The sequence below is a fragment of the Mustela nivalis genome (assembly GCF_964662115.1).
Source record: "Mustela nivalis genome assembly, chromosome: 6".
NCBI lineage: Eukaryota > Metazoa > Chordata > Mammalia > Carnivora > Mustelidae > Mustela > Mustela nivalis.
In genome coordinates this window covers 116,072,347-116,096,454 of record NC_139025.1, presented here as the reverse complement: position 1 = coordinate 116,096,454, position 24,108 = coordinate 116,072,347, and the positions used below count along the sequence as shown (strand labels likewise).

Genomic DNA, 24,108 nt, shown 5'->3' with positions numbered 1-24,108 from the left:
GAGGCGGAGGTGGGGGACCCTGAGTAGGGGTGAGTGGGCTAGAGCTACCGCTCCCACCCAGGGTCCTTCCCGCAGGGCTGTGGGCCCCTGGCCACACAGCAGCCTTGTCCTTGGGATAAACCCACTGGGTTTCCACACTGGTCAAGCTGTGGTCCTGACAGGTGGTGGCTGTCCTTCCCACATTCTGCTAGGGGAAGGAGGAAGCTGGAGGATGTCCCCTGAGCCCGACCTCGCTCTGGCCAGCCCAGCCTGGCCGGCCGCAGTGCTGAACCACAGAGTAGAAAATCCTTGTTTTATTCAGCCCAGGTCTGGGCAATCTTGCTCTGTGATATGGCCAAAATATAAAAAATAAAAACCAACAAACGACAAAATACCGTTGTAGAGAAGAGTTAAGTACAAAATTGGGCCTGGCATCCGGAATCCCTGTGGTTTCGGTCTGCGTTTGCTCCCTGAGGCCGGCAGGGAAGGATGCCTGTGGCTTCCAGCTGCCCCTGCCTGTGGGGTGGGGGCGGGGGGGGGGCTGAGCCCCTTGGGCCGGGTCTGTCCTGGCAGGAGGCTTCCTGGGGGAGCCTGGCCGGCTTTGGGGAGTAGGGAGATTGACCGTCTGTCCATCCTCTGTGAGATCAGGATCTAAGGAAAGAAAGCGAGCAGTCAGTGGTAGGCTGTGGGACAGGTCTCCTTCCTTGAGTGTCGGCAAGGTGCCCCTTCCACGGCCCGGATCCCACATGGGAGGGAGGGCAGGTGCGGGTGGAACCCTCAGCCAGCCCCAACCTCCAGAAGAGGGGTGTCCCGGCCTCCCCCACCCACGCAGGGGCCATCTTGGCACCACCCCCTCCCCGTGCCCCGGGTTCCACAGTGTTCTCTAGGCCATTAGGAGAGCTGCTACTGTCTGGGAACGCTTTCTTGTTTTTTTTTCTAACAAAGTACTTTTTTTAAAAAAGCCTCCTTCCTCCTCTTCAGAAACACGATCGCAAGCCACAGGCGTCAGTCCCGTGGCCTTTCTGGGAACACTGCGTCCAGCTTCCTGTGCCCTGGCCCGGCCGCCCGCCTGCGGTCAGGGTACCACAGACGCTCTAATGAGACTTGAGCCTTTCCAAGCACTTATGTAAAGGGCTTAGAAAGGAGGGCCTCCGCCCTCCCTGGCCCATAGGCCCCCGGGGGGAGCCAGAGGGGCCACGGGGCTGCTTCTCCGTCTGCCTTGTTGAGGAGCCTAGCTTGTGGCATGGCTGGGGATAGGGATGCTGTTTTATTTCACCCTTCCGGGCAGCGGCGAGCAGGACAAGAGGGACGTAGGCTCCCTGCCTCCCTGCACACCCCTTGGCCCTCTTTTCCTCTTGTGTGCCCCTTCCTTTCTTCCTCCTTCTCCTTCCACGGTATTGCTTCCCAGAAACCCTCTACCGTTTCGGTGACCCCAGAATTGGGAATGGCTGAATGCGACAGGCCCTAGGGAGGGAGGGGGGTCAGAAAACCAGGCCTACAAAAGAGCCGCCGTGCTGGGGATGGGGCAGGAATCAGTTGTTTTAAATATACTCTGTGACCTGGACAATCTGATCAAATTCAGTTTATGAAGAATCTAATCTCTATACTGAACTAAAGACCGCTATTCTAATTTTTAATATACATGGGCTAGTGGTGGTGGTGGTGGTGGTGTTGGTGGTGGTGTGTGTGTGTGTGTGTGACCAGTCAGCTTAGTGGTTGCAACTAAAGGGCAAAAGGGCTGTCTCTAAACAGGTTCTGACTCTGATACACAAAGTGAGCCTTAATCCTGGTCACACAGTGAACCCTAATCCCGGTCTCACGCTGAGCCCTAATCCTGGACATACACTGAGCCCTGACCCTGGTCACACATTGAGCCCTGACTCTGGACACACAGAGTCTTAATCCTGGTCACCCAGAGTCTTAATCCTGGTCACACACTGAGCCCTGACCCTGGACACACACTGAGCCCTGAGCCTGGTCACAGGCTAAACTTCATACCTGTCAATCATTAATAAGCATATGCTTTTGTCTCTCTGGGCCTTGAAATCTCTGCCATTTTCCCCCCAGATGATGGACTGAAGTTCTAGAACTAAGCCTGTTTTGTTTTAGTTTTTGTTTTAATGGCAAAGTGTTGATTTGAGCTGATTAAACATTTTAAATTCTCATGGAGTGGGGCGGGGGGTTTCTTGGTGAGTCTGTAAGCAGAAGGTCCCTCTGCAAAGTACTTTACCTGGGGAATCAGAAGAGAGGCTAAAGACAGATAGCCTGGAGCAGTGGCAACCAAAGTCCTGCCCCGGAGCCATGTGCCCAAGGTCTGGGCCAGAGTCCTGCAGTTTCCAGTACACCCAGGCCCAGCCACTGGGGGAAGCTCGTCCCAACCAGAATCAGCTCTAATCTGGGGCTGTTTCATTGAACGCACTTGACAGAGACACAGCTGCCATTCTCTGGGCACCCTCGGAAGGGTTCTCTGACACCACACAGCAGGCCTTTCAATCTTTTAATCTCCCAAGCCTGAATGGGAAGGGTCTCTTTTGTAGTTGAGAAAAGGAGTTCAGAGAGATGAGATGACCTGCCCGATGTCACAATATGAAGACAGCTCAGAAGCAGGACTACAGACTTTGCCCCAGTTACACTGCCCCTGCCGGTCCCCCGCTCCTCCCCGTCTGAGAAAGCTTAGGGAGCCACACCATCTGGGCCCAGAGCCCCACCAGGAGCACTCAACTGGGGTTGGCAACGGACAAGGCTCTTCGCCCTGAGTGGTTCAAGTGGCCCCATTTGTTCCCCCGGGAGGACAGGGACCGCACGGAGAGGATGACGGGTGAGCACTTACTGGACGATTTTGCAGTTTGTTGTAGAAACATAGCGACCTGTGTAGTGAATGTTGCATCTCACCACATTGTTGGTGAAGTCCGACTCCAGAACAATGTACTTGGGGTTCACATGGACCTGAAGAAGAAAGGACACCAAGGGAAAAGGGATCTGGTCAGAGGGCTGCCCTTCACCTGTTCACCAGGGAAGGTGGTAGAGATACAGACAGACAGATGCGGAGGGGCCAGAGGGAAGGAGATGGGAGGGCCAAGAACAACTACTTGAGACTGAGTGCTATGGAGACAGAGATATGCTGGTGCAGAGACGTGGAGAGATGCAGAGAGAGGAAAGAAGAGATCGTGCGTGGTTGAAGAAAACAGCACCAGGTTGCTCCTCCTGGAAGATGGGAGGCTGCCCCAGACCCAGAGCCTAGGTGGGCCCTGCGTGGGGCGCTTAGGGTCAGAGAGTTTGAATCTCTGCCCCAGAGGACACAGCAGTGAACGAGGGGGGCTGAGCAGGGATCCTGAGCCTGGTCTCCCGAGTCCGAGTCCGACACCCTTTGACCACACATGTCTGTCAAGATGACACAGGCAAAGGCTGTCCCCTGTCAGGTGGCATTTCCCAGCCTGGAGCCGGAATGTCTGACACGGAGTTCATGGCCCAGGTGTAACCTGTGCTTTTTGTCTGGAAAAGAGCTGTTGGGACACAAGAAAGCCTTTAGAATGTTGGATTAACGGTGGGGGAGGAGGGGCGGGCTGTACCAGGGGCGGCTACACCCAGACTTAGAGTTGCAGAATCTCTAAGAACATGTTACTTTTAAACCCTTTACTCTCCCCCCACCCCCAGGGCAGGAAGTGTGGGCTACGGATGTGGTTTGAATCCCGAGTGCCTGGAACTCAGAGGGCCTGTGTACACATGTGGTGAGTGGCTGGACATGGGAAGGAGAATAGCCCCACCAACTCTGGCCCTGGTCTGAGGCTGAGCAGAGGGGCTGCTGAGCCCGCTGGGAGCCACCGGGTTCGGGGCATGACCAGAGGCTTCTGGGTTGCCTGTGTTCCCAGTGCAGCTTTCCCAGCAGGCCGCGTTCACGCGGGTCAGCGTGCCTCCCAAGCCCCTCTTCACTGCTCACTGCTCTGTGTAGTGTTTTAGGGTGTGGAGCGGCGGGTCCGAGGGCCCACAGGAAGGTTCCCCGCCCTTGCTTCGCACCTGCACAAAGGAGGAGGCCATGACGCCTGGTCCCGGAGCAGCATGCGTGGACGTACCACACTAGGCTATGTGTCCTTGACATGCTTTTCTCCTTGTACCCACCCCGCCTCAGGGGAAGTGGCATTGGAGCAAGCAGACATTGGAGAAGGGGTTCAGGCCAGAAGGGACTCTTGGTCCCAGGAGCCTTTGGCTTTGCAGATATCCCTGTGGGGAGCGGGAGGTCTCTTTCGAGCATGGCAATGTCCTCTCGCAGATGGCAGAGAGCCTCCCCTGTCTGCAGACAGGGGGTGCACCCTGTAGTGTAGCTTTCCTAGTCCTCTGTCCCCTAGGGAAGACAGTGTCACTACCCCCTCTAGCGGCGCCACACCTAGGCAGAAGGTTCATTTTCTTATAGAAAGGGAGGCTCTGCCTGCTTGAGGCCAATACCCTCCAATGGGAAGAGGACACCTCCACGTGATGCCCAGGCTGCTCCACTGCTGGGGAGGAGGGAATGCCCTAGAGGCCAGAGCACATCCCTGGGGCAGGGACATAGAGCGGGAGGGGCAGGCAGGAGGGAGCGCCCTGGACCAGGAGGCCCACCTTGAGGATGTAGTTCCCAGGCTGCACATCCGTTATGTCAATCCACTGGCAGTCGATGTCCGCATTGTAAGTGTCATAGCAGCCGGGGCTCAGACCCTGGGAAGAGGGACAGGAGTCAAGGCTGGGGTGCTGGGCCCTGCTCAGAGCCACTCCAGCAGTCTGGGCCCCTCCTTCCTCCCTTCTAGAGCCCACTGGGTAGATGGACCAGACAGAAGATAGGGAGGCATAACAGCCAGCTGGGAGGGACAGAAGGAGGGGGATGCCTGGGGAGTTGGACAGAGGAACAGATGAAGAGACAGACAGGCAGGATAGACAGATGTTCTGTGGATACCTGGACAGACTGACAGAAAGGTACATTTGGGTGGACAAACAGGCAATGGAACACCATGTCATCTAGAATTTGTTGGAATGTTCCTTTCTTTCCACAGGTGGACTCGCCTGGGAGCGATGCAGGAAGGGACGCCGTGGTGACCCGATGACGGGTGAGAAGACCCTTGTTGCCATGGAGTGGAGTGGCCAGGAGCCTTGGCACAGGCCCAGCTGGGCATTGCTCTCTGCTCCCCCACCTCCCTCGACCCTGCTCCCCTGGGCAGGGCTTTGTCCCCGGACCCCTAGGTCCCTGCCTTGGCCCTCTCGCCCGGCCCGGACCTGCGTGTGAGACGTGCACGCGTAGCGCTTGAGGTTGCCGAAGTCACAGGTGCTGTCCTCCAGGCAGAAGCTGGCCTTGTGGCCCTCCGCCACCTTCTTGCCTGTGGCTGCATCCAGCAGGTCATAGTGGCTGAACTCATCCATGCTGTGGTAGTGTCTGGGGGCAGAGCACGGGAGGAGAGACAAGGGGGCCTAGTCACCCCTGCGCTTTCTGAGACGGGCCTGGAGAGCCTGCTGTGACCCAGACTCCTGACCATCTGGGCTCCTGGGGCTCCTTGTCCCCTGTGTCTCCCAGGGCAGTGTCTCTGGGGCTGCTCCCAGCCAGATCACCCAGGGAGAGCACCTCCTCTGGAGCCCTTGCTGGGCTCCCACCTGGGCTAGCCTTCCTTGGACCATTCCCTGTATTCTAGACATTCCCCCTTAAAACCCATCCTCCTCTGGGGAGCTTTAGCAAAGGAACTCTTGCCCGGGGGGCGGGGGAGTGGTGTTGGTGGGGGAGTGGTGGTGCTGTGGATCCTGGCCGGCCCTCGCACCAGCATGGGCTCCGCCCAGAGCACGGAAGTGGGGGGAGGAGCTCAGGCACCAAGGCCCCGCCCCATGGGAGGGGCCCGACTTACTGATGGCAGCTGTGCCATTCCCACGTGTGCCTGGGCCGATTGGGGAGGAAGTCCGCGGTGCCCTGGTTCTTCACGCGCTGGGGGAAGCGTAGCAGCACCCGCACGTCATAGTCGGTGGCCTCCGGGGTGTAGGCTGTGCTGCAGGGACAGGAGGGGAGACCGGAGTGGGGCTGGATCCGGGGGACACCGAAGCCCAGAATGGGCCCACCATCCCTGAAGTTCCTCTCCACCGACTCCCTGTCCTGTGGCGGAGGCTCAGGCCTCTTCCCATCTCTCCTGAGCGCAGGGGAGAGGCTGTCCGCTTCTTTCTGGCTTCCAGCCTGTGGCCGACAGCTACCAGGAAAGCCTTGCTCAAGTGGCATGGGGCCTAACCAGGACAACCGCACCTGCTGGGGACAGCCTGGGGGGGGGGTGTGGGGTGGGGAGAAAGGCATATAGAAATCTTTGGAGGGCTTTTTGAAAGTGGCCCTATCCAGGAGATTCTGATAAGGGGACAGAGCCCTGACTGTTGACCCAAGTACGCCATCTCTCAGGTGCGGCTCTTCAGTGTCAAAGCCGTTTCAGTTTCCCAATCCTGTCTGCCCTGCTGCTCCCCCACACATCCTGGGGTTCCAGCTCCAAACACTGTTTCTCGAGCAGACTTCTCTCCTGCTAAGCTATACTGTTGCGCGTGTTTGACCCAGAACTCAACCAGCCTCCTAGGCCTAACTCAGGTTCCCTCCTTCAGGAAGTCTGCCTTGATTGCCTCACTCACAGCCATCTTGACTGCCTGTGAGCTCCAGCAGCACCTCTTGTGGCCCAGCCTGATACCACAGGCCCCGTGGGCTCTGTTAGTGTGATAGGCCACCTTTCCCTGACTGCAAAGCTGCCAGGACTGAGAGGGGCTTTGTAAGAAAAGGAAGGGAGAGAGAGAGGAAAGAGGGGCAGCAGCAAGGGGAGTGAGACAGACAGCCCAACACAGACACAGACACACATGTGTGCAGGGACTGACCAAGGCTCCTCCCCTCCCCGGAGGCCTGCTGACAGCTGTCCTGGCTGGCCTCAGGGGCACTTCCTGGCACTCCTGAAGGTCTGGGTCCTGAAGCCAGAGGCAGGAGGCAGCCAGTTGCAGGGATTAGCTCGCTCTCCGAGAGGACGTCTCCTGTCTGCCAGGACATAAGGCCCTTGGCCTTGTCTGGGGGAGGCTTGGAATCCGTCTGTGTCTGGGTTGGAACAAAACATCCTCCTTCCCTCTGTTCAGTTCAATCCTGCCCTTCTGTTGCTCAGCACACCGTGGGAACCCATCAGGGCCTAGGTTCGAGGCCCAGCTTGGCCACAGACTCGCGGTGAGACTTGGAGCGAGTCCCTTTCCTTGTCTCCGTTCGGCGGCAGCCTGTGCGCTGGCTGCGCTCTGCGGCCCATACTGTTGATGATCGCGGAGAGCCCTGCCAGCTCAGCCTCAGTTCTGCTGGGTCTGTGCCCTGCACCCTGCTCCCTAGCCCGTCTGGGAGCTCAGGCCTGGGCCCGCAGGATGCTCCGTGAACATGGGATGGTAATTTGTCTTTGACTCAAAACTCCTCAAAACCCAGTCTCGGTGGGCTGCCACAGAGGCTGTGAGGTGCTCCCTGCCGGAGGGATTGCAGCGGGAGTCGGATCACGATGCCCTCTTCCCGGGGACAACTGATGAGACCAGACCTGAATGCCCAGGCCAACAGAGTGGTATAGTGGACCCCCTGATCTGCGGTCTCCTTTTCCCTGGTTTTGGTTACCCGTGATCAAGGGCAAGATGTTCTGGGCCAAGGAAGTAGTGAGTGAAGTCACATTCTGGTACAAGCAACTTAGGTCATGATGGGCAGATGACACCTTGCAGGTGAGCTACCCGGAGCGGCGGCAGTTCTGTAAGGGGGAAAATGCTGAGAATCTGACAGCCTTCGCGCACACTGAAGAGTAAAAGTCAATAAAGCATTCAAATGCAAAAACAAAAATAGGGCAGCAAGTAACAAAGAAAAATAGGTGCTCTCCAGCATAGAGGGATGTCAATAGACAAGGCAGGCCGATGTCATCTTTAACAAATTCTTTCAGCACAGGGAGATGGCCCCTCAGCGCAGGTATTTGAGCAGAACGTTTGCGGTTCATACATTGGGAAGCAAGCTCGGCAGGCAATAGGATCACCCAGGAATTAGGGAGAGCTGGCGGGGCTCCCCTTCCACAGTCTTGCAAAGTGGTCTCCTTGCCCTCTCTCCCCACTGAGGCCTCTGTCATGTGTGCCCTCTGCCCCGGCTGGAGAGCCACACCTGTCCTCTGTGGGGACGGCTCCACACTCCCGCCCTCTATCCTGAGGTCTTATTCCCCAAACTGGGCTTCCCTGCATCCTTGTGGGAGCACCTTCTCATGAGGGAGTGGGAAGGTTCTAGTCCTCTCTTTGCTCCTCGGCCGCCTGACTGGAAAAACACATACCTTCAGGGCTGGTGTGAACATTCAAGGCCAAGTTCCCTGTCTCATGACCTCTATGGAAATGCTCACTTGTCCCCTTCCCCTCTTGGTTCCCTGGGGGTAGGCGAGACTCCCAGACAAAGAGGTCAGGGTCCCGAGAGGTTGAGGGGTTCGGCCAGGGTCCTTCAGCTTGTGGGCAGCCTGACTGGCACAAGCACAGGCTCGGGGGACTCCCCAGAGGCCATCCCCATGTTCTACACTTCAGCCTCGGCCCCTTACCTGGCCAGACACTTCTCCTCCGCAGCACAGCGCAGGGAGTAGAGATGGGCTCTCTGCACATAAGTGGAGGCTTGTACGTAGTTGGGGTCCGGGACCAAGTCGGGGAGACCTGGAGGTGGAGTGGGAGAGACGGAGGAGGGGGAAAGAGTCGGCGTCGAGGGGTGTCAGGCTGGCCGCAGCTAATGCCCAGAGACCCCTTCAGCCACAACTGCCCTTTGCCATGCTCCTTCCTCCGTAATAGGCTGTCACCTCCTCCAAGAAGCTACCTAACCAGAGCTAGGGGCATTGATTGGAACAATTCCCCCTGGGCTCAGGTGTGGGCCGGGGAGGTCAAGGAACTGGGGCTCACTTCTGGAGCCCCGTGCTGTGGGAACTTCTGAGATCCCTGGAAGACCTGGGATAGGAGCGAAGCCTGGGAGGCAGGCCGGGGTCTGGTGAGCCAGAGAACAGGAAAGGGTATACTTGGCAGGAGAGCCGCATGAACAGGAGCCTGGAGGCAGGACTGAGCGAACCAAGCAATTTCCTGACAGAGGCACTCCCTCCATGTCCTCGTTCCCCAGGCCTCTGGACTCCAGCCTCCAGATGCCTTCTTGCATTCTTCCCGAACCACCAGGAGAGCCCTGGGCTCTGGCCCCAAGTGGCTCCCAGAGAGCTCACGGGCAGAGCCAGGTGAGTGGTGGTTGGCACAAGTGGGGTGGGCAGAAAGGGAAGGGCGAGTGGGAAAACACATCCCCAGAGTAGGCTGCTGACGGGGCATGATTCTCGGCTTGGGCACCTAGCCTGACCTTCTCAGGATTCCTTTCTTCTTGCCATCGGCCCCCAGACCTGACCGCACCCTCCTCTGTCTGCAACCCGAGGGGCCTGGCAGCCTCCTCTGCAGGGCCCAGGGGAAGTCTGGAGTCTGCTCAGCCCCTGTGATCACTTGCTTCCCAGGACAGGCGAGAGCCAGGGGCCTGTCCCTCTGCACCTCCCCCACCCAGGGAGCGGGTAGATTATTTGGAATTAGAAGAAACCAAACTCAGGTGTCCAGACCCCATCCGCATCGGAATAGAGAAGGAATGATCTGATGTGGCTGCTGGGAGCACAGGAGCTGGTGGGACCCCGGGGTGGGCTGGGAGATGGGCAGGGGGACCCTGAGCCCCTGGTTCTCGCCCAGCTTGGCCTTCAGGGTGAGTGAGCCTGGGGCTTCTCCGTCCCCTCCACCCCCCTCGCTCCCAGGATTCCAGTAGTTAAGGGAGGACATAAGGCTACAGGTCGCTCTTCAGTTTCTTTCAAGACCTCTGCTCTCGAGGGACAGGTAAGGTGCGGGAATTCGAGTCCTGCCAAAGCATTCCGGCCCCTCTTCTTGCTGCCAAAACCCTCTCGTCGGCTTTCGGGTCCCAAAGGTGAGGCAGACACCCCCGCCCCCTGCCCATCCCCTCGGCTCTGAGCCCCCAGCACACTCACCCCAGGCCTGGGCCCCATGCGGGAGGCTGGCCCCGCAGCCAGCGTGATCTCACCTACTCGGAATGAAGAGGAAGCTTGGAGCACAGGGTGGGTGGGGATGAGGTGGCTCCTGGCTGAGGGGGGCGTCTCGGCCAGCCGAGGTCCCATTACTCAAGCTTCAGGAATGCCTGCAGTCATTTCCCAGGGGACCGTTGGGCCCTCAAAGCAAGGGCCCACCTCGCTGCCAAGCTGTTTCTCACCCTCTGGTATCCGGAAGCCTCTGGTGCGGGGAGGTAAGGAAGACAGGAGCAGTCCCCTTCCCCATCATCAAAGTGCCTCTCCCGCAGCAACGTGTGGGGGTGGGTTAGCCTGGCCGGAAGCCTCATGAGACCCAGTATTTGGCACCAGATGGCCTGCCTCCCCCACCCCAGGCCCGGTTTTAATAAACAGTGTGCAGATGGCTCCTCAAAGCTTTTCTGGCCCGACCCTTCCCCTCCAGGCCATTCCATGAGCTGGCTGGGCAGTCCAGCAAGGTTCCAAGAGCCAGCTGAGTAAGAGGCCAGAGGTACTGAGGCCCAGCAAAGGCTGGTGCCCCTTCTGGCTTATGGCTGAGCCCCGACCCTGGTCCTATACTGAGCCTGAACACACCGCAGTTAGATCCTATTAGCAACTCAGAGCCTCGAACCCATTGTTTGTCCCCAGAGTATGTATTAAAAACTCTGTATTTGAAACACTTCTTAAGGAATTGCTTTGACATCATGAATCCTTTTTACTGTAACTGAGTGGGTTTGGTTTGGTTTTGTAAGCTCCAAAGCCATGGGGGAGGGGCCTCTGTATTGTCTACATGTGGGGATTTGGAAGGAAGACCATGGACAGACACCTCAGAGCTGGTCCTCACAACCTGAGCTCTGGCCCTGGCCCTAGATACCATCTTCCTCTTATTGTTGAAGAATCTCAGATTCACAGGTGCCTCCTGCTCCAGGAAGTCCTCCCTGACTGGCTGCGATATTCTAGACCACACATAATATCTGTCTCACCAGTTGGATTTCATTGTATTTACCTGGATTTACTTCCCTCCAGACTCTCCACTCTCTGAGGGCAGGGACTGGGTCCCACTCACACTGTTAGCAGGCAATGCACCATGCTTTGGAGCTGACTGCCTGCCCATCATATTGGCCTCTCTCAGGCAAGTTTCTTTCATCCTAAGTGGCTTTACTGTTCCAAAGACTGGGTGTGCTCTGTAACCTGTCCCCTGCAAGGAACGAGGGCATACAGAGGTGCTGGAGGGACCAAGGATCAGAGAAGGCAATGAATTTGCCCATGGTTGCACAGCGAGTAGGGGGTAGCCCTAGGAGAAGCTCCACACCCCCTCCTAGCTCCCCGCCTATCATTCTTTTTATAAAAATGAGCTTTCTGGAAGTGTAATCTAGACACAGAAATGCAGACTTAAGGTATACAGTTTTGGTAAGTTTTAACAAATGGTGCCCACTTGAGACCACGCCCATCATCAAGCTCTGTACTGTTTCCATCATCCCTGAAAGTTCCCTGCTGTTCCTTCCCGGTAAATCCCCCTTTCCTCCACCACCCCAAGTAACCGTTACTCCTCTTTTTCAATCACCGTAGATAGCTATGCCTTTTCTAGACCTTAAGTGGAACCACTCCTACCATTCTTTTCTTTTCTTTGTTCCGTATCTCTGACCAGCACAGGGGTCCCATGTTTCCCCTAACAGGCTCCTCTTGGCCACGCTCCACCTCTGTCACACTAGGGAAGCTGCTGGAAGAGAGTAGCCTTGGGAGTTCAGGTGGCCTCTCCTTACTCCTGTCAGAGGAGGGGACACCCCCGCTCCCCCTGCAGAGGTCCCTGGGCACTGCAGGCCCCACCTCAGCTGGAACAATACCTCCTGCTCCGCCTGCTCTCCTATGAGGCACTGCATCAGTGGGCCCTCAGGCTTGGGCTCTCAGCCCCTGGAGGGACTGAGGAGGTACCCCTATGTTGTTCAAAGTGAGGGGGGGAAGGTGTAAGCGGGGGCTTGTGGATGTAGGGAGAGGGGACTGGCTTGCTGTTTCTGGCTTGGGAGGTCCAACCGGGCCTTCTGGGCATGATGGCCCATGTTGCCTGAAGTGTCACTACAGTGGAACCATGTGCCCATCCCCCATCCCAAGAGGTGTGCGGAAGATCCCCGGGAGAAGGTAAGAACAACACTCAGTCGTGAGGATGTCATTTTGAGGAGGGGCTGGGATCTTTTATCCAGAATATATGGAATCATCCAGCACTGGGACCTGGCACTGGAGCCTCTAGAAAGTGAGTTCCAATGAGAACACCTCCCAGAGACCCCCATTTCTCTAAATGCAGACACCGAATTAATTACAGTTCTAACGTCTGAGCAAACCAACCATTATTGCTGGTCTGGGTTAGGCCCCTCTCTTGGAATAACATTTTTTTTTTTTTTTTTTTTTTGCTTTTCATTGTCACCCGACCCCTCTGACATGTCCTCGGACAATTTGTGTTTCTGTATACAACCTGCAGTGTATTGGAGGCAGGCATGCATTCTTGAAACATTATAAATGAGATTGTCTTAGAATCTCATTCCACTTCTTGATTTTTCCATCAACGTATAAACTAGGGTCTACCTAGCTCATGATTTGTCATGGCTAGATAGGGCTCTTAGGGAGTGCCCTCTGTGGCCCACTATGGCCAGTCTTCCAGGGTTGGGTCCCAAGGTGAGACCAACCATAGACAGTCTTGGTGTATGGTTTGCTGAGGCTACCCAAGGGGTCCCTGGTCACCATTAGCATCCTGCCATCCCCCCCCAAGAGGGAGACAGGAGCCTGGTGGCTTACCCTCCTCTGCCACAGAATTTCTGTGGGACCCAGGGCCGGCCTGCCCCCTCTCCAGCCCCCACTGCCTCCATTCGTCCAGCTCTGCTTGTCCTCTATCCCATGCAAAGCCTGGAAGGGCTCTGGCCAAGGCCCCTGTGGGCACTGTTCCCCAGAAGCAAAGTGCTGATCGTGGGGGTTGGACACACAGGGACTCGGGCTGTAGAGTCTAGACCAGGGCTGGACGAACACAGAGGCAGAGAGCAGTAGAGGCCCCGGGGATGGCTGAAGCCAGGCTTCTCTGCAGGGAAGGGGCTGGGTGTAAGTGAATCGGGGTCCCAAGGCCATTCTGCAGGCAGCCCTGGAGGCACCCTTGCCCCCATCAGACCCTCCTGGGCAGGGAAGACCCAGAGCCCGGGATAAGGACCTTCTGCATTCCGCATTCCTGCTCCAACCCTGGTGCTTCCTCTGAGGGTGATGCAGGCCCCTTCACTAGGCCCTCGGGACCAGCCTGCCATGCTCCCCACCCCAGGCTGGCCCCTGGGTCAGCCTGCAGGAACCTGAGGCCTATCTCCCTTTTCCCTGGCAGGACCCGGTTGGGGCCTTCTCCGGAAAAGACACCAGAAGGCAAGTTTGCCCTCTCATTCAGTCCCTGGGTGGATAAACCCTAGGTCCGGTTTCCCCACCTGGACGACGGAGAGAAACTACGCTAACCTGCAAAGGAGCCGCGAGGAGGAGTTCGATGGCTCCCCAAAACACCTGGAGAGAAAATACTTTTCAGGAGCTCTTCAGTCTCTTCCCCAGCCTCGGGCAGGAGCCCAGACCTCTTACAACCTCTGCAGACGATTCTTCAGCAGCCAGGAAATTCTCCCACTGTCTGACCTAAATCCTTCCTGCTTCAGAAGAACTCTGGTCCCTCCCGCCCGGCAGCTCCTGGAGACTGCCCAGTGCAGAGGGCCTGTGGTTGCGTTCCTGCCGCTTGCTCACACCTCACCTGTTTCCCTCTTGGCTTCCCCCTTTTTGTGGGTTCCATAAACCTTGGCCCCTTTGAACACTTTCCTCTCCAGGCCTCCTGCTCCCAAGCCACAGAGGAAGGAGCAAGGAATGCAAGAGGGCCCTAATCTCTTGAGTCTCGGGGGCTGGAGGATAAACAAGGTCCAGCAGGAACCGGTCAGCGGGCGGGCGGTGAAAGCTGTGTAGGGCGGGATGTTTTGGCTCAGCAGCCAGATTCTGGAGGAGCCCTGAGGTGGGGAAAAGGGGCAAGCTCACAGAGTTCGGCCTTGCATAAAGAGGAGACGACAGGGCCTACAGACTGGGAGGAGCTGGCAGCTCCGAACCCTGTGAACTCGTCATCTCGTAATCAGGCCATGAGACTGTCTGGGCTGGCCCGGAGGGGCCGCACTGTGTGATGATCGGGTGGGCAAGGTGGCTGTGGGATTCCCTGCATCCTGCCGGGAAGGGGCAGTCCCAGCCCAGGCAAAGGAGCTGTGACAGCTCTAACGCCAGGCTCAGAACCTGCAAGGGCTCCCCGCCGCCTACAGAATTGGGCCCTGACTTCTCAGGGCGGCAGCTAAGACCTTCCGTGGTCTGGCCCTACCAGAGCCTTCCAGATCTCATAGCCTGAAGGGTCAGGAGGCAGCTCCCTCGCACACCAGACCTCTCCTGCCCCAGCCCCTGAGGCATATTTTGGAATTCTGCACACACGAGGGCACACGCTTGCACACACACACACACACACACACACACACACATGACCTTGCAGGGGTTCACAGTCTTTAGGCCCCAGACTTGTCAGTGCTGACTACCCCCCCGCCAGCACACATCTGCCCCGCTCAGTGGGTGGAGACAGTCCAGGGGCCGTGACCACCTTATCCCTCCTTTGAGGGCCCAAGTCTGAGAAGGGGATCTGTGAGGGTTTATTCGTCTCAGCGACCACGCCGGACATGGGCTGGGGCTGAGCTGGGAGCAGGCTGACATAAACCTCTGGGGAGGTCAGCTGCCTCCTTGCACACCTCACTCCCTCACACTCTCCCCGCCCTGTGAACACAGGTCCCTGCTGCTTTCTGCTCACCTGCAGGTCCGCAGGGGCCCCCCAGCCCTGTCTCCAGGAGCCTTTGTGGATGCTTCTGTCCCCCGGGACTCTCCCTGCCCCTCAGGCCCTTCACATTGACTCGAACTTCCATCTTTCTTATAAAACCTGCTCAACCCACTGCCTTCCCCTCTCAGCCCATGGCAGCTTTATCCTTCCAGCTGCACAGGCTACAAACCTTTGTGTTCATGCCTGACCTCTTTTTCTTACACCCCATGTCCAACCCATAAGGAAATCCCAACAGCTCCATCTCCAGATTAGATCCTGAACCTGACTTCCTACAACCTCAATCGTTAGCCTGCCTGGTGCCATCACCCCTGCCAGCATCTCTCCACCAGCCTCCCCACTGCCTATCCCAGCCCTGCGGTGAGGGGCCCTGTTTAAATGTCACTGCCCAGCTCAAAGCCTGCAGTGTTACCTAGTGCAGGGGGCAAAAAAGCCTAAGTCCTCCACGGTCCCGTGGCCTTTCTGCTCTGCCTCTTATCACACCCCTGACTCCTGTCCTGCTCTGCTCCAAACAGACGGGAACACACTTGAAACCCCCAGGGAATTCCTGCCTCCGGACCTTTGCACTGGCTGTTTCCCCTTCCTGGAATGCTATTCCTGATCCCTGCGTGCCTCACTCATTCTACTCCGTCTCTGCTCAAATGTCGCCTTCAGGAGGCATACCTTAACCATCTTTGCAACCTGCTCCCCCCCTCCCACACCAGATCTTAGTTATCTCTATTTTCCCACAGTCCTTAGCACATTCTATTATTTCCCTATGTATTATTCTATGCAGGAAAATATGTCCACAAAGGCAAGGGTTTTGTGTCTTTCTTTTCATTAAGGAAGATTCAGCTCTGGCCTGTGCCCAGCACACAGTAAGACACTCAGTAAGAGTTCCTGAGTGGATGAATCTCCATTCAGCGGAGGGACTGCCCTTTGCCTGCTAAGCAGCTGTGGGCCCAGGTGTCTGCACATAGCAGGTGGGAGCAGGAGAGATCTGTGAGAAGGTGGTGGGTGAGGAGAGATCTGTGAGAAGGTGGTGGGTGGGGGATGTCTTGTGGCCTGGTTTCTGGCCGCTGTGCTGAGGCCTTCGTAAGGACAGGCCTGGCTCTGGCACACCCCCAACTTCTCTGTGCATAGCCTGGGGCTGGCCCTTGTGGGCCCTGGCGACCACAGGCACAAACACCTGCAGGGCCTTATGGCATACTTCATTACCAAGCAAAGGTTGGCACTGATTCCAAAAGTTTTTTCTTTTGAAAGAGGATTAGGGGTGCCTGGGTGGCTCAGTGGATTAAAGCCTCTGCCTTTGGCTCAGGTCATGATCCCAGGGTCCTGGAATCAAGCCCCGCAATGGGCTCTCTGTTCAGTGGGGGGTCTGCCCCCCCCCTCCCGCCTGCCTCTCTGCCTACTTGTGATCTGTCAAATAAATTAAAAAAATCTTAAAAAAAAAAAAAAGATTAGCTTTAGGATTGGAAAACCCATGATTGCTGTTGGTCTACAAGCAGGAGGAGAGGTGGGTTGTCTGTCTCCTGAGGCTTCAATGGCAGAGGCCTCTGGGAACTTACATTCCCCACCTGAGACCCTTCCTGCTCTGGCGTTCGGACACAGCCCATTTCCAGGTGACAGGGAAATAACCAGTTCCTGAGTGCTCGTCAGCAAGGGAGAGAGGGACCCAGGCCCAACGGTGGCCCCGTAATTCTGAATCCATACAGAAAGGCCCTCTGGGTCCAGCTGCCTCGGGAGAGGAGGCTGGTAGGTCAGAGCAGGGGAGGGGACCAGACCCAGCCTCTCCTTCCTGCTTCTGAGCCGATGGCTGCTCTGCAGGAATGCCCGGCACAGGAATTGGAAGCAGGTGTGGGCTTACGGGCGGACCACCCACCTCCTCCCCCGCTTCCTCTCCTGCCATTCCAGTGCTGCCCTGGGGAGTTTTCCATGTGTTCTTGGCTTGGACAGGAGTGGAGTGGACTCAGGCTGGGACTGCTGGCAGTGTGAGTATGAGTGTGAGTGGGTGTGTGTGCACCTTCAGAGCTGAGAGAACACTGAGATGGGGACCCCTGGGGTTAGGAGAAGAGGGAGGAGGCAGGATGCCCCTAAGGCCCTAATGATTCCCACCCTGCTCTGCTACCACCCCAAAGGCCTGTGGGGCCTGCAAACTTAAGGCAAAAGTCCAAATTTTGGCTTTCTGGGGTTTTAGATCTGAGACAAACAAGGAGACAGACTTTCCCTGAGGGGCAAGAAGAGAGAGGCTTCAGCCGTCTAGCAGGAGAGAGGGATGGCCTGGCTCCGAGTCTGGCTCTGATCCATGGAGACCTTGGATGACTTATGAACTTCTGTGGCCTCGGGCTCCTGGTCTGTGGTGGGGGAGAGGGGTAGGCGGGAGGAGGCGAGCAATAACCCTATCTACCTGCCGCCCTGGGTTGCTGGCAGCACTAAATGAGAACATGAAAATCCAATGCTTAGCATTGTGTCTGGTGCACAGTCAGTGTTCAAGAAATACTAGCTTTGGTGATTGTTACTTAAAATAGGAGCCCTCTCTTTTTGCGGGGATGGTCCAGTTTGGGTCTCGGGGAGAGAGGATGTGGCCTTGCAACCCGATGATAACAGAGGAGACAGGAAGTCTGCCTGAGAGGAGACTGCTCGGGACACAGCTTGTTTGTTCTGACACTAATGACTTTGGCCAAACAGGGGAGGAGGAAGAGGACCCAGGTCCCTCTGTGTCCACAGCCTGTCCAACCTCTCTCGACAGCTTCCTCGGCCTGAAGGCTCCATTTCTTTCTGAAGGAGCTTCCAGGACAACCTCAGGGAAGGAAGAAGGGAGGCTGAGCTGAGATCCTGGCTCTGCTCGTCACCAGTGATGTGACCCTGGACAAGCCACTTAACCTCTGAGAACCTCAGTTTGCTTGTCTGCAAAATGCGGCTGGTGAATACTACCTAGGGTTGCCTTGAGGATTAATGGACTTGAACCGTAAAGTTCCAGGAAGGGTAGAAAACACCGAGAAAGCACGATATAAGCGCTTGTGACAAAAGTGTTCTGGAGTCTAGAGTGAGAACGGCAAGCCTTCGCAAACACCACACTGGGAAGGGACTCTGTTTCCTAAGCCTCGCAGGTCTGCTGGCCTGACAGCCCGTCCCAGCCAGGGCCCGGCACAAACTGGACAGTCAAACAGCTTAGGAGTGAATAAACCAGGTGTGCAGCAGAAGCAAGAATACATCAAATTAAACAAAATTAGGTCTGGGGGTTAGGAACTCGGCATGGGGGTTCATGCAAGACCCACAACCTGGTTTCACAACTAAGAGGCTGTGTGAACAGCAGCGAATGAGCCTGTCGCCTCATCTATGAGATGGGACAAAGAATGGTACCTGGCTCGTGGGGTAGCTGCGGGGACTAAGGGTGGCGATGTGCAAAGTGCCCACCAATGCCAGTGTCAGTCTCCCTCCCCTGGTTGCAGCTGGGGAAACTGAGGCCCAGAGAGCCACTGGAGGAGGCCGAGGCGCTTGGCCTGACCCACCTGGCTTGCAGGTGGCATGTGGGTCCTCCTGGGGTCATCTGGATGCCGTGCAGAGATGACAGGCTGGGCCTGAGCTCTGGCTCAGCCATGTGGGCGGGGAGGCTGCCCTGGGTGCCAGAGGAGCACTGTGCCCCCTCTCCGGGAGGCCGTGAGTAACACTGCACAGTTTAGCCACCCGGCTCAGTGGGTGCTCCTCCGCAGATAGCCTGCTTGTTATTATCATCCCTGACCTGGGGCTTGAACTCTGGATGCTTTGGGGATAGAGGCCAGCTTCTACTTTTCTCTCCATCTACTCCAAGCCTGAGGAGGTAGGGAGGTGACCTGGAGAAGGGGAGGTGGGGGTCGGGAGCTGGCCCAGGTGTAGGGGGGGGCAGGGAGCCAGGGCTACTGTCAGGGATAAAGGGGTCTTGTCTGGCTTCTTGGGTGCAGGAGACTAGATGGAGAGGGGAGGACACTAGAACACCTCTGGGTGTATGGGGAGGTGCAACCTCCAGGCTGGGGAGTGATCTGGTTCCCATGAGGCTGTGGGGGTATGAGACGGTGAGAAAGAAAGGAAGGAGGTGCCCCTACTTTTGGAGCAGTAGGCTAAGGCATTTATTTTGACCTGAAGGCCTTCAGGGGCCCCAGAACTTTCTTGAGCAGGAGAATAATGTGGTCAGCTCTATAGAGGGACTGGCCAGGGAGAAGCTGGGAGCAGGGGAGCAGGGGAGCAGGGAGGAGGTAGCCAGGGCTTCCTCCTGGGCTTTGATTGGCCGTGTGGGGATAGGGTTGGAGGGCCATGCCAGGCAAGGCTGGCACAGCTCTCCATCCGTGAGGCCCAGGAGAATGGCCAGGGAGCCTGCTCCATATTGTTTTCACAGGGTTTCCAGGACCGGTGAAGCAGGCCAGGAGTGGGAGGGGGAGGCCTGGGGAAAGAGCTGGGGTCTTCAGGGACCAGGAGTCACCTTAGTTGGTCCAAAGACCACCAGCTCAGAAAAGCTGAGACCATGAGGGGATGGGGTGGGGAGGGGGCAGTGGGCAGGGGCAGGGGCAGGGATAGGAGGCCAGGAAGGGAGGGCCTGGCCATGGTGGAGGGAGAGGCACAGTGCAGGAGACACAGCTAGGCTTGGGAAGCCGCCGGCCACCCTCCAGGCGTCTGCACGGATTTGCTGAGAGCCAGGCAAAGTATGTGACCCTCTCTGGGCCTCTGTTTCCTGGTCTCTCCAGTTACAAGTTTCAGAGTTGGAGACAATGGGATTGCAGGAGGCCCGGGCAGCCCCAGCACTGGGTGGGAGGGAAGAGGGTGCAGGCGCCAGAGGAATAAACCCGGGCTCTGGACAGACGCTTGGAAACCGCCCAGACGTGGAGGGATGTGGGCGGAGCGCACATGTGTTTGGTGTTGTGAGGACACATCCACGCCCACACGCACATAGGCTGCCAGCACCCAGCCTCAGACCCCTGGGTGTGTGGCCAGGAGAAATGAGGTCAGTCCCAGAGAATCTGCCCTGGACTCCCACACCAGGCCTGGGGGTCTGATCTCAAGCACAAGGCTTGGCCTTCTCTTAACTGGGATTTTCCATGGTCTGGGCCTAGCAGGGTGGGAAGGGGGAATCAATGATGAGAGAGAAGATACTGCTCCTTCCTTGGTCTGTGAGCCCCAAAGTAGACTGTGCCCCCACACTCCCTCTCACCCCACACACCACGCCCCCGCTCCCATGACTAGGGGAAGGAGCACCTGGAGAGTGCTGATGGCCCTTACCTGCAGCAATGCACAGGTACCTCCTCCTCCGGGAAGTCCTCCCTGAGCCCCCAGCCCCTGACTGGGGAGACCCTTCGTCTGGGCTCCCCTAGCTCATGCCTCCAATGCCTGCCCAATCACAGCACTCATGTGTCCCTTTTGCTATGCCTCCCCTGACCCCCAGCAGGGGTGGAATGTGATGCTTACTAGCACACTTTTAAGCCCAAACCAACTATGGGGCTCAGGGTCAAGACTGGAGACTCTGATAAGCACCAAGTACCCTCACTCCAGACATGGCCTTAGCCCTGGTCGGTCGCCTTTGAACTTTAAGAACCGTCAGGCCAAAGAAGGTCCCTAGAAAACCCCACTGGTTTGGCACACAGAGGCTGAGGACCAGGCTTAGCTCTGCCGGTGGTGCTGTAGCACTGGAAACCTCCGATTTCTCCCATGCCCAGAAGTGGGTCACTTCCAGCCGAGCCCCACTCTGAGGTCACAGAGCCTAACAAAGCCACTGCGAAAGCTTAGTACCCTATAAGATGGGATGCCCTCTCCTCCAAGGAGCTCTAGGAGCAGATGATGCCCAACTTAGAGCACCCTGCTGCCAGGATGCACAAAGTCTCAGTGAGGACCAGATGTGGATGGGGCCACAGTGGGCAGGAGGACACAACCTTCATCACATCCCACAAGCCCCCCCCCCCCCCATCAGGCTCCTGCCGCGAGGCCCCTGCAGGTTCTGCAATTGGGATTCGGCACCCAACTTGAGTGCTATGCCCTGGATGTGAGGCAGTGGGTGCTACCAGTGGGGACACTCCTCTCCCCTAGCCTTGGGCTCCAGCAGCCCCACAGAGACAGAACCACGTTGCCCCTCTCCCCCTCGTCCCCTGCGCAGTGGCCTCTCACCTAGGTCCGTGTGGCTGGAGACAAACCAGCAGTCCCTGAGCTAACCGAGGTAAAGAAGCAAAGGTTGGGGCTGTGCCCCTGTGCCCCTGGGCCCTGCCGGGTTCAGCCCTCACCTGGTGAGCCTGGCCCGGCAACCTTGGAGTCGGGCAGAGAACTGGGGCACTGACTGATGGGACTGAATGGAAAACCTTTGCTGAAGCTGACTTTGGGCTTGCAGATACAGAGGCAGAAAGGGGAACTCTAGGACAGCAGAGGATGGGCCAATAGCCATCTAGCCTTGGCCAGGCCCCTAGTGGGCCCTTACCACAGTAGCCCCCCTGTATGTGGAGTTCTCTGTCTGAAGATGGAGAGTTTCCCCTTCGCTGTGTACTTATGTACAGATGGTTTGGGCTTTCCCAAGACCAGGTCATATCTTCACATCCCCCCTTCCCCCAGAAAATACCAGAGGGAGGCTTGTCTACAGCTCCCTCCTGGGGCTCTCCTCCAGGACCGGCACTGCAGTGAGAGTGAAATGAGGGAGCTACTGGCCTGGGCACAAAACACTCGGCGACCACGAGAAGTAGTATTTGCGGCAACACTTTTAAAAATCAAGATCAGTGCCAGAAAAATCTGTGATGAACCAAATATCAGAATCTCACATAAAGACAGGATCAGTTTGCTTCAAGCTCCAGTATGGCTTTGTATGGCACCGTTACTAATTCTACGTAAAAGCTGGATCTTTTGCTCATCACAGGTTTTTTAGATGTTTGCATTCGTTTTTGACCTAAAAGGCATTAAAACATTACTTTTCTTGATTCCTGAGCTTTTTGACATCCCCTTAAATTTTTCACCCCTGGCGGGTGCCTCACTACCTCCCATCTGGCCCTGGCAGTGTCCCCTGCGCTAACTCCTGTCATCTAGTCTGGACTCCTGCCTTGAGCCAGAGCGGCCTCCCTAACCTTCTGCTCATCCAGGCCAAGCTCACAGATGCTAGTGACTGGGACCTTGCCACACCTCCAGGGGCATCCCCAAGGCCTTTCTGACCCTGAAGACCCAGGTTTCTGATGCTGATACTTCCTGCTTCCCCCTGCAAGGCTGGCATAGGGGCATTTCCAGAGCTGGAAGTCAGGCCCTACTGAAATGATGGAGGGGCAGGGAGAAGCACTCCTTCCCTTTGTGCCCAGAGGACCCACTCCAGGTCTGGAAGATGCTTCAACCTCAAGCCCAGCCAGTACCTACACCCCCGACCCCTCCAGCCAGGGTCAGAGCCCAAGCCTGCCTGGCCAAATCCTGCAGCTAATGATGCGTGGACCTGGGGAGGTCGGGAGGTGGTACACACGGTGACTGTCGAGGTGGGGGGGCCACTTAGCTCAGGGGAGGCCCACGGACCGCGTGGCTGTGGCCTGGCCGTGACCGCAGGGCGGCCGGCGAGGCACTGGACGGTACTCACCGCGGCCGTTCTGGTTCGGCCGGTACACGCTGCCCACACTGAGGCGGCCCTGCTGCGCGCCGCTGCGCTCCCCTCCTGGCGGGGGTGCGTCCGAGCTGCGCACGGGCAGGTAGGGCGGCTCCAGCACTCGGAAGGGGGGCTGCGGCTCCACTGCCCGCGGCGGGACGTAGGCCTCGGGCGGCACGTTGGCGTAGGGCGGGTACCAGCCGAGGCGGGGGTCGCCGGTGTAGGCACCGCCACCGCCTCCGCCGCCTGTCGCCGGCGGCGCGTCGGGGCCCGGCTCCGGGTAGGCCTGCTCGAAGCCGGTGGTGCCCTCGTGGTAGAGGCTGTGCGAGTAGCGGCGGTCCAGGCCGTCGGCGGGCTGCGGCGGCGGCGGCGGCGGAGCGTAGGGCCTCTCCGGCGCGGGGTAGAAGGTCTGCGGCGGGTACTCGGGCTGCTCCTCGCCGCCGCCGTACTCCTCGTAGCGCGCCCGCGGCTGGAAGGGGTAGATGACCCCAGCCGAGGCCACGGCCGCCGCCCCGGCGCCGCCGCCACCGCCGCCGCGGTAGTACACATAGCCCTGGTCGTAGGTCCGCGACGCGGGGTCGTAGGTCTCGTACTGGCTGACGAAGGGCGCCTGCGGGTAGGGGAACTGCTGCGGGAAGGAGGGCGGCTGGCGGTAGGTGGTGGCGAAGGCCGAGGCCGAGACGGAGGAGGCGGAGCCCCCGTGTCGTTGCTGGGAGACGGAGGTGCGGACCCGGGCCATGCCTGTGCTGTCCCCGACGGCCACCTCGCGCCAGTTGTCGGGCACCTGGCCGAAGCCGAACGGGTGGCGCGCCTGGCCGCGCACGGTGTCCGAGCCGACGCGCCCCGGCAGGGGCAGCGTCGGGGCCTGCCTACGCCGGAGGCCTCCTTGGCTGCGCCGCTGAGGGGCCTGGGGAGCGCCGGCCAGCAGCACCCGGGAGCTACTGTCGGTGCGCTGTGGCCCGGCCGGCACGTACTCTGAGCCAGAGTTGAGCAGGCTGTACACCTGCCCGTTGTTCTCCCACTGAATCAGCTGCCGCCAGCGCCCCGCGTCCGAGCCCTGTCCCGGCCGCGCCTCCTGACCGTGCACCAGGACGCAGAGGCAGGCGCCCCACACCAGGGCCCCCAGCTGCCAGCCAGCTCGGGCTAGAGCCATCGTGGCCCCTCTGCAGCGGCCTGGTGGACGGAGAGGCTCTCAGGAGTGTACTCCTGTGCGTGCTTCTCTTCCCACGGCCTCGAGGACAGGAAGGCTCCTTGCCTGCCTGGGCTCTAGCTTTGTCCATCCTGGCCTTGTCCCGAGCGGGACGGCTCCTCCGATGACAGCATTTCGAGGCCAAGGGGTCAGGGCAGGGCAGGGGCGGTGCCCAGGGCAGCACGAGGCTCTCTGCAGGGCACCGGACAGGCAGGACTGCCTGGGAGACTTACATGGCCAGCCCGGTACTGGCTGGCCGCTGGGCAGGCGCTTTTCCACTCTGAATGAATAAGCAACAGGCTGGGAGCTTTGGGAGGTTTCAGGCAGCCTAGTCCGCCTGCTGGGGCCTCCTCCGCGGGGCCCTACGGCCCGCCGGGTTTTAGCTATGCTGCTTGTCCCACAGCTGCTGTGCTCCCTCAGTCTCTTGAGCTTCCAGCCAAGCTGCAGACCTACCTCTGAGGAAGGGAATGAAGCAGGGACTAGAAGGGGGCCTCTGGGGGTACAGGCAGAA

At 58.2% G+C, this 24,108-nt stretch overlaps 1 protein-coding gene across 1 annotated transcript; it reads right to left on the bottom strand.

The window, feature by feature from the left end:
• Positions 1-278: 278 nt before the first annotated feature.
• On the bottom strand, positions 279-23,893 carry LOXL1 (lysyl oxidase like 1). The gene is made up of 7 exons (XM_082734323.1): positions 22,403-23,893; positions 8,529-8,637; positions 5,838-5,975; positions 5,221-5,377; positions 4,573-4,668; positions 2,810-2,925; positions 279-630 (listed from the first exon to the last, which is right to left on the bottom strand). Exons 1-7 carry the CDS (start codon positions 23,559-23,561, stop codon positions 624-626), a joined length of 1,782 nt encoding a protein of 593 aa, XP_082590449.1. The 5' UTR covers positions 23,562-23,893; the 3' UTR covers positions 279-623.
• Between the last annotated feature and the right edge of the window lie 215 nt (positions 23,894-24,108).

Bases quoted from the DNA above. Each gene is read 5' to 3' on its own strand.
- LOXL1 (XM_082734323.1), bottom strand. From the start codon at position 23,561: ATGGCTCTAGCCCGAGCTGGCTGGCAGCTGGGGGCCCTGGTGTGGGGC. The intron at 5,378-5,837 runs GTAAGTCGGGCC...CTCTGCCCCCAG, and splicing joins GAATGGCACAGCTGCCATCA to ACACTACCACAGCATGGATG. The intron at 2,926-4,572 runs GTGGGCCTCCTG...TTTCTTCTTCAG, and splicing joins CTGGGAACTACATCCTCAAG to GTCCATGTGAACCCCAAGTA.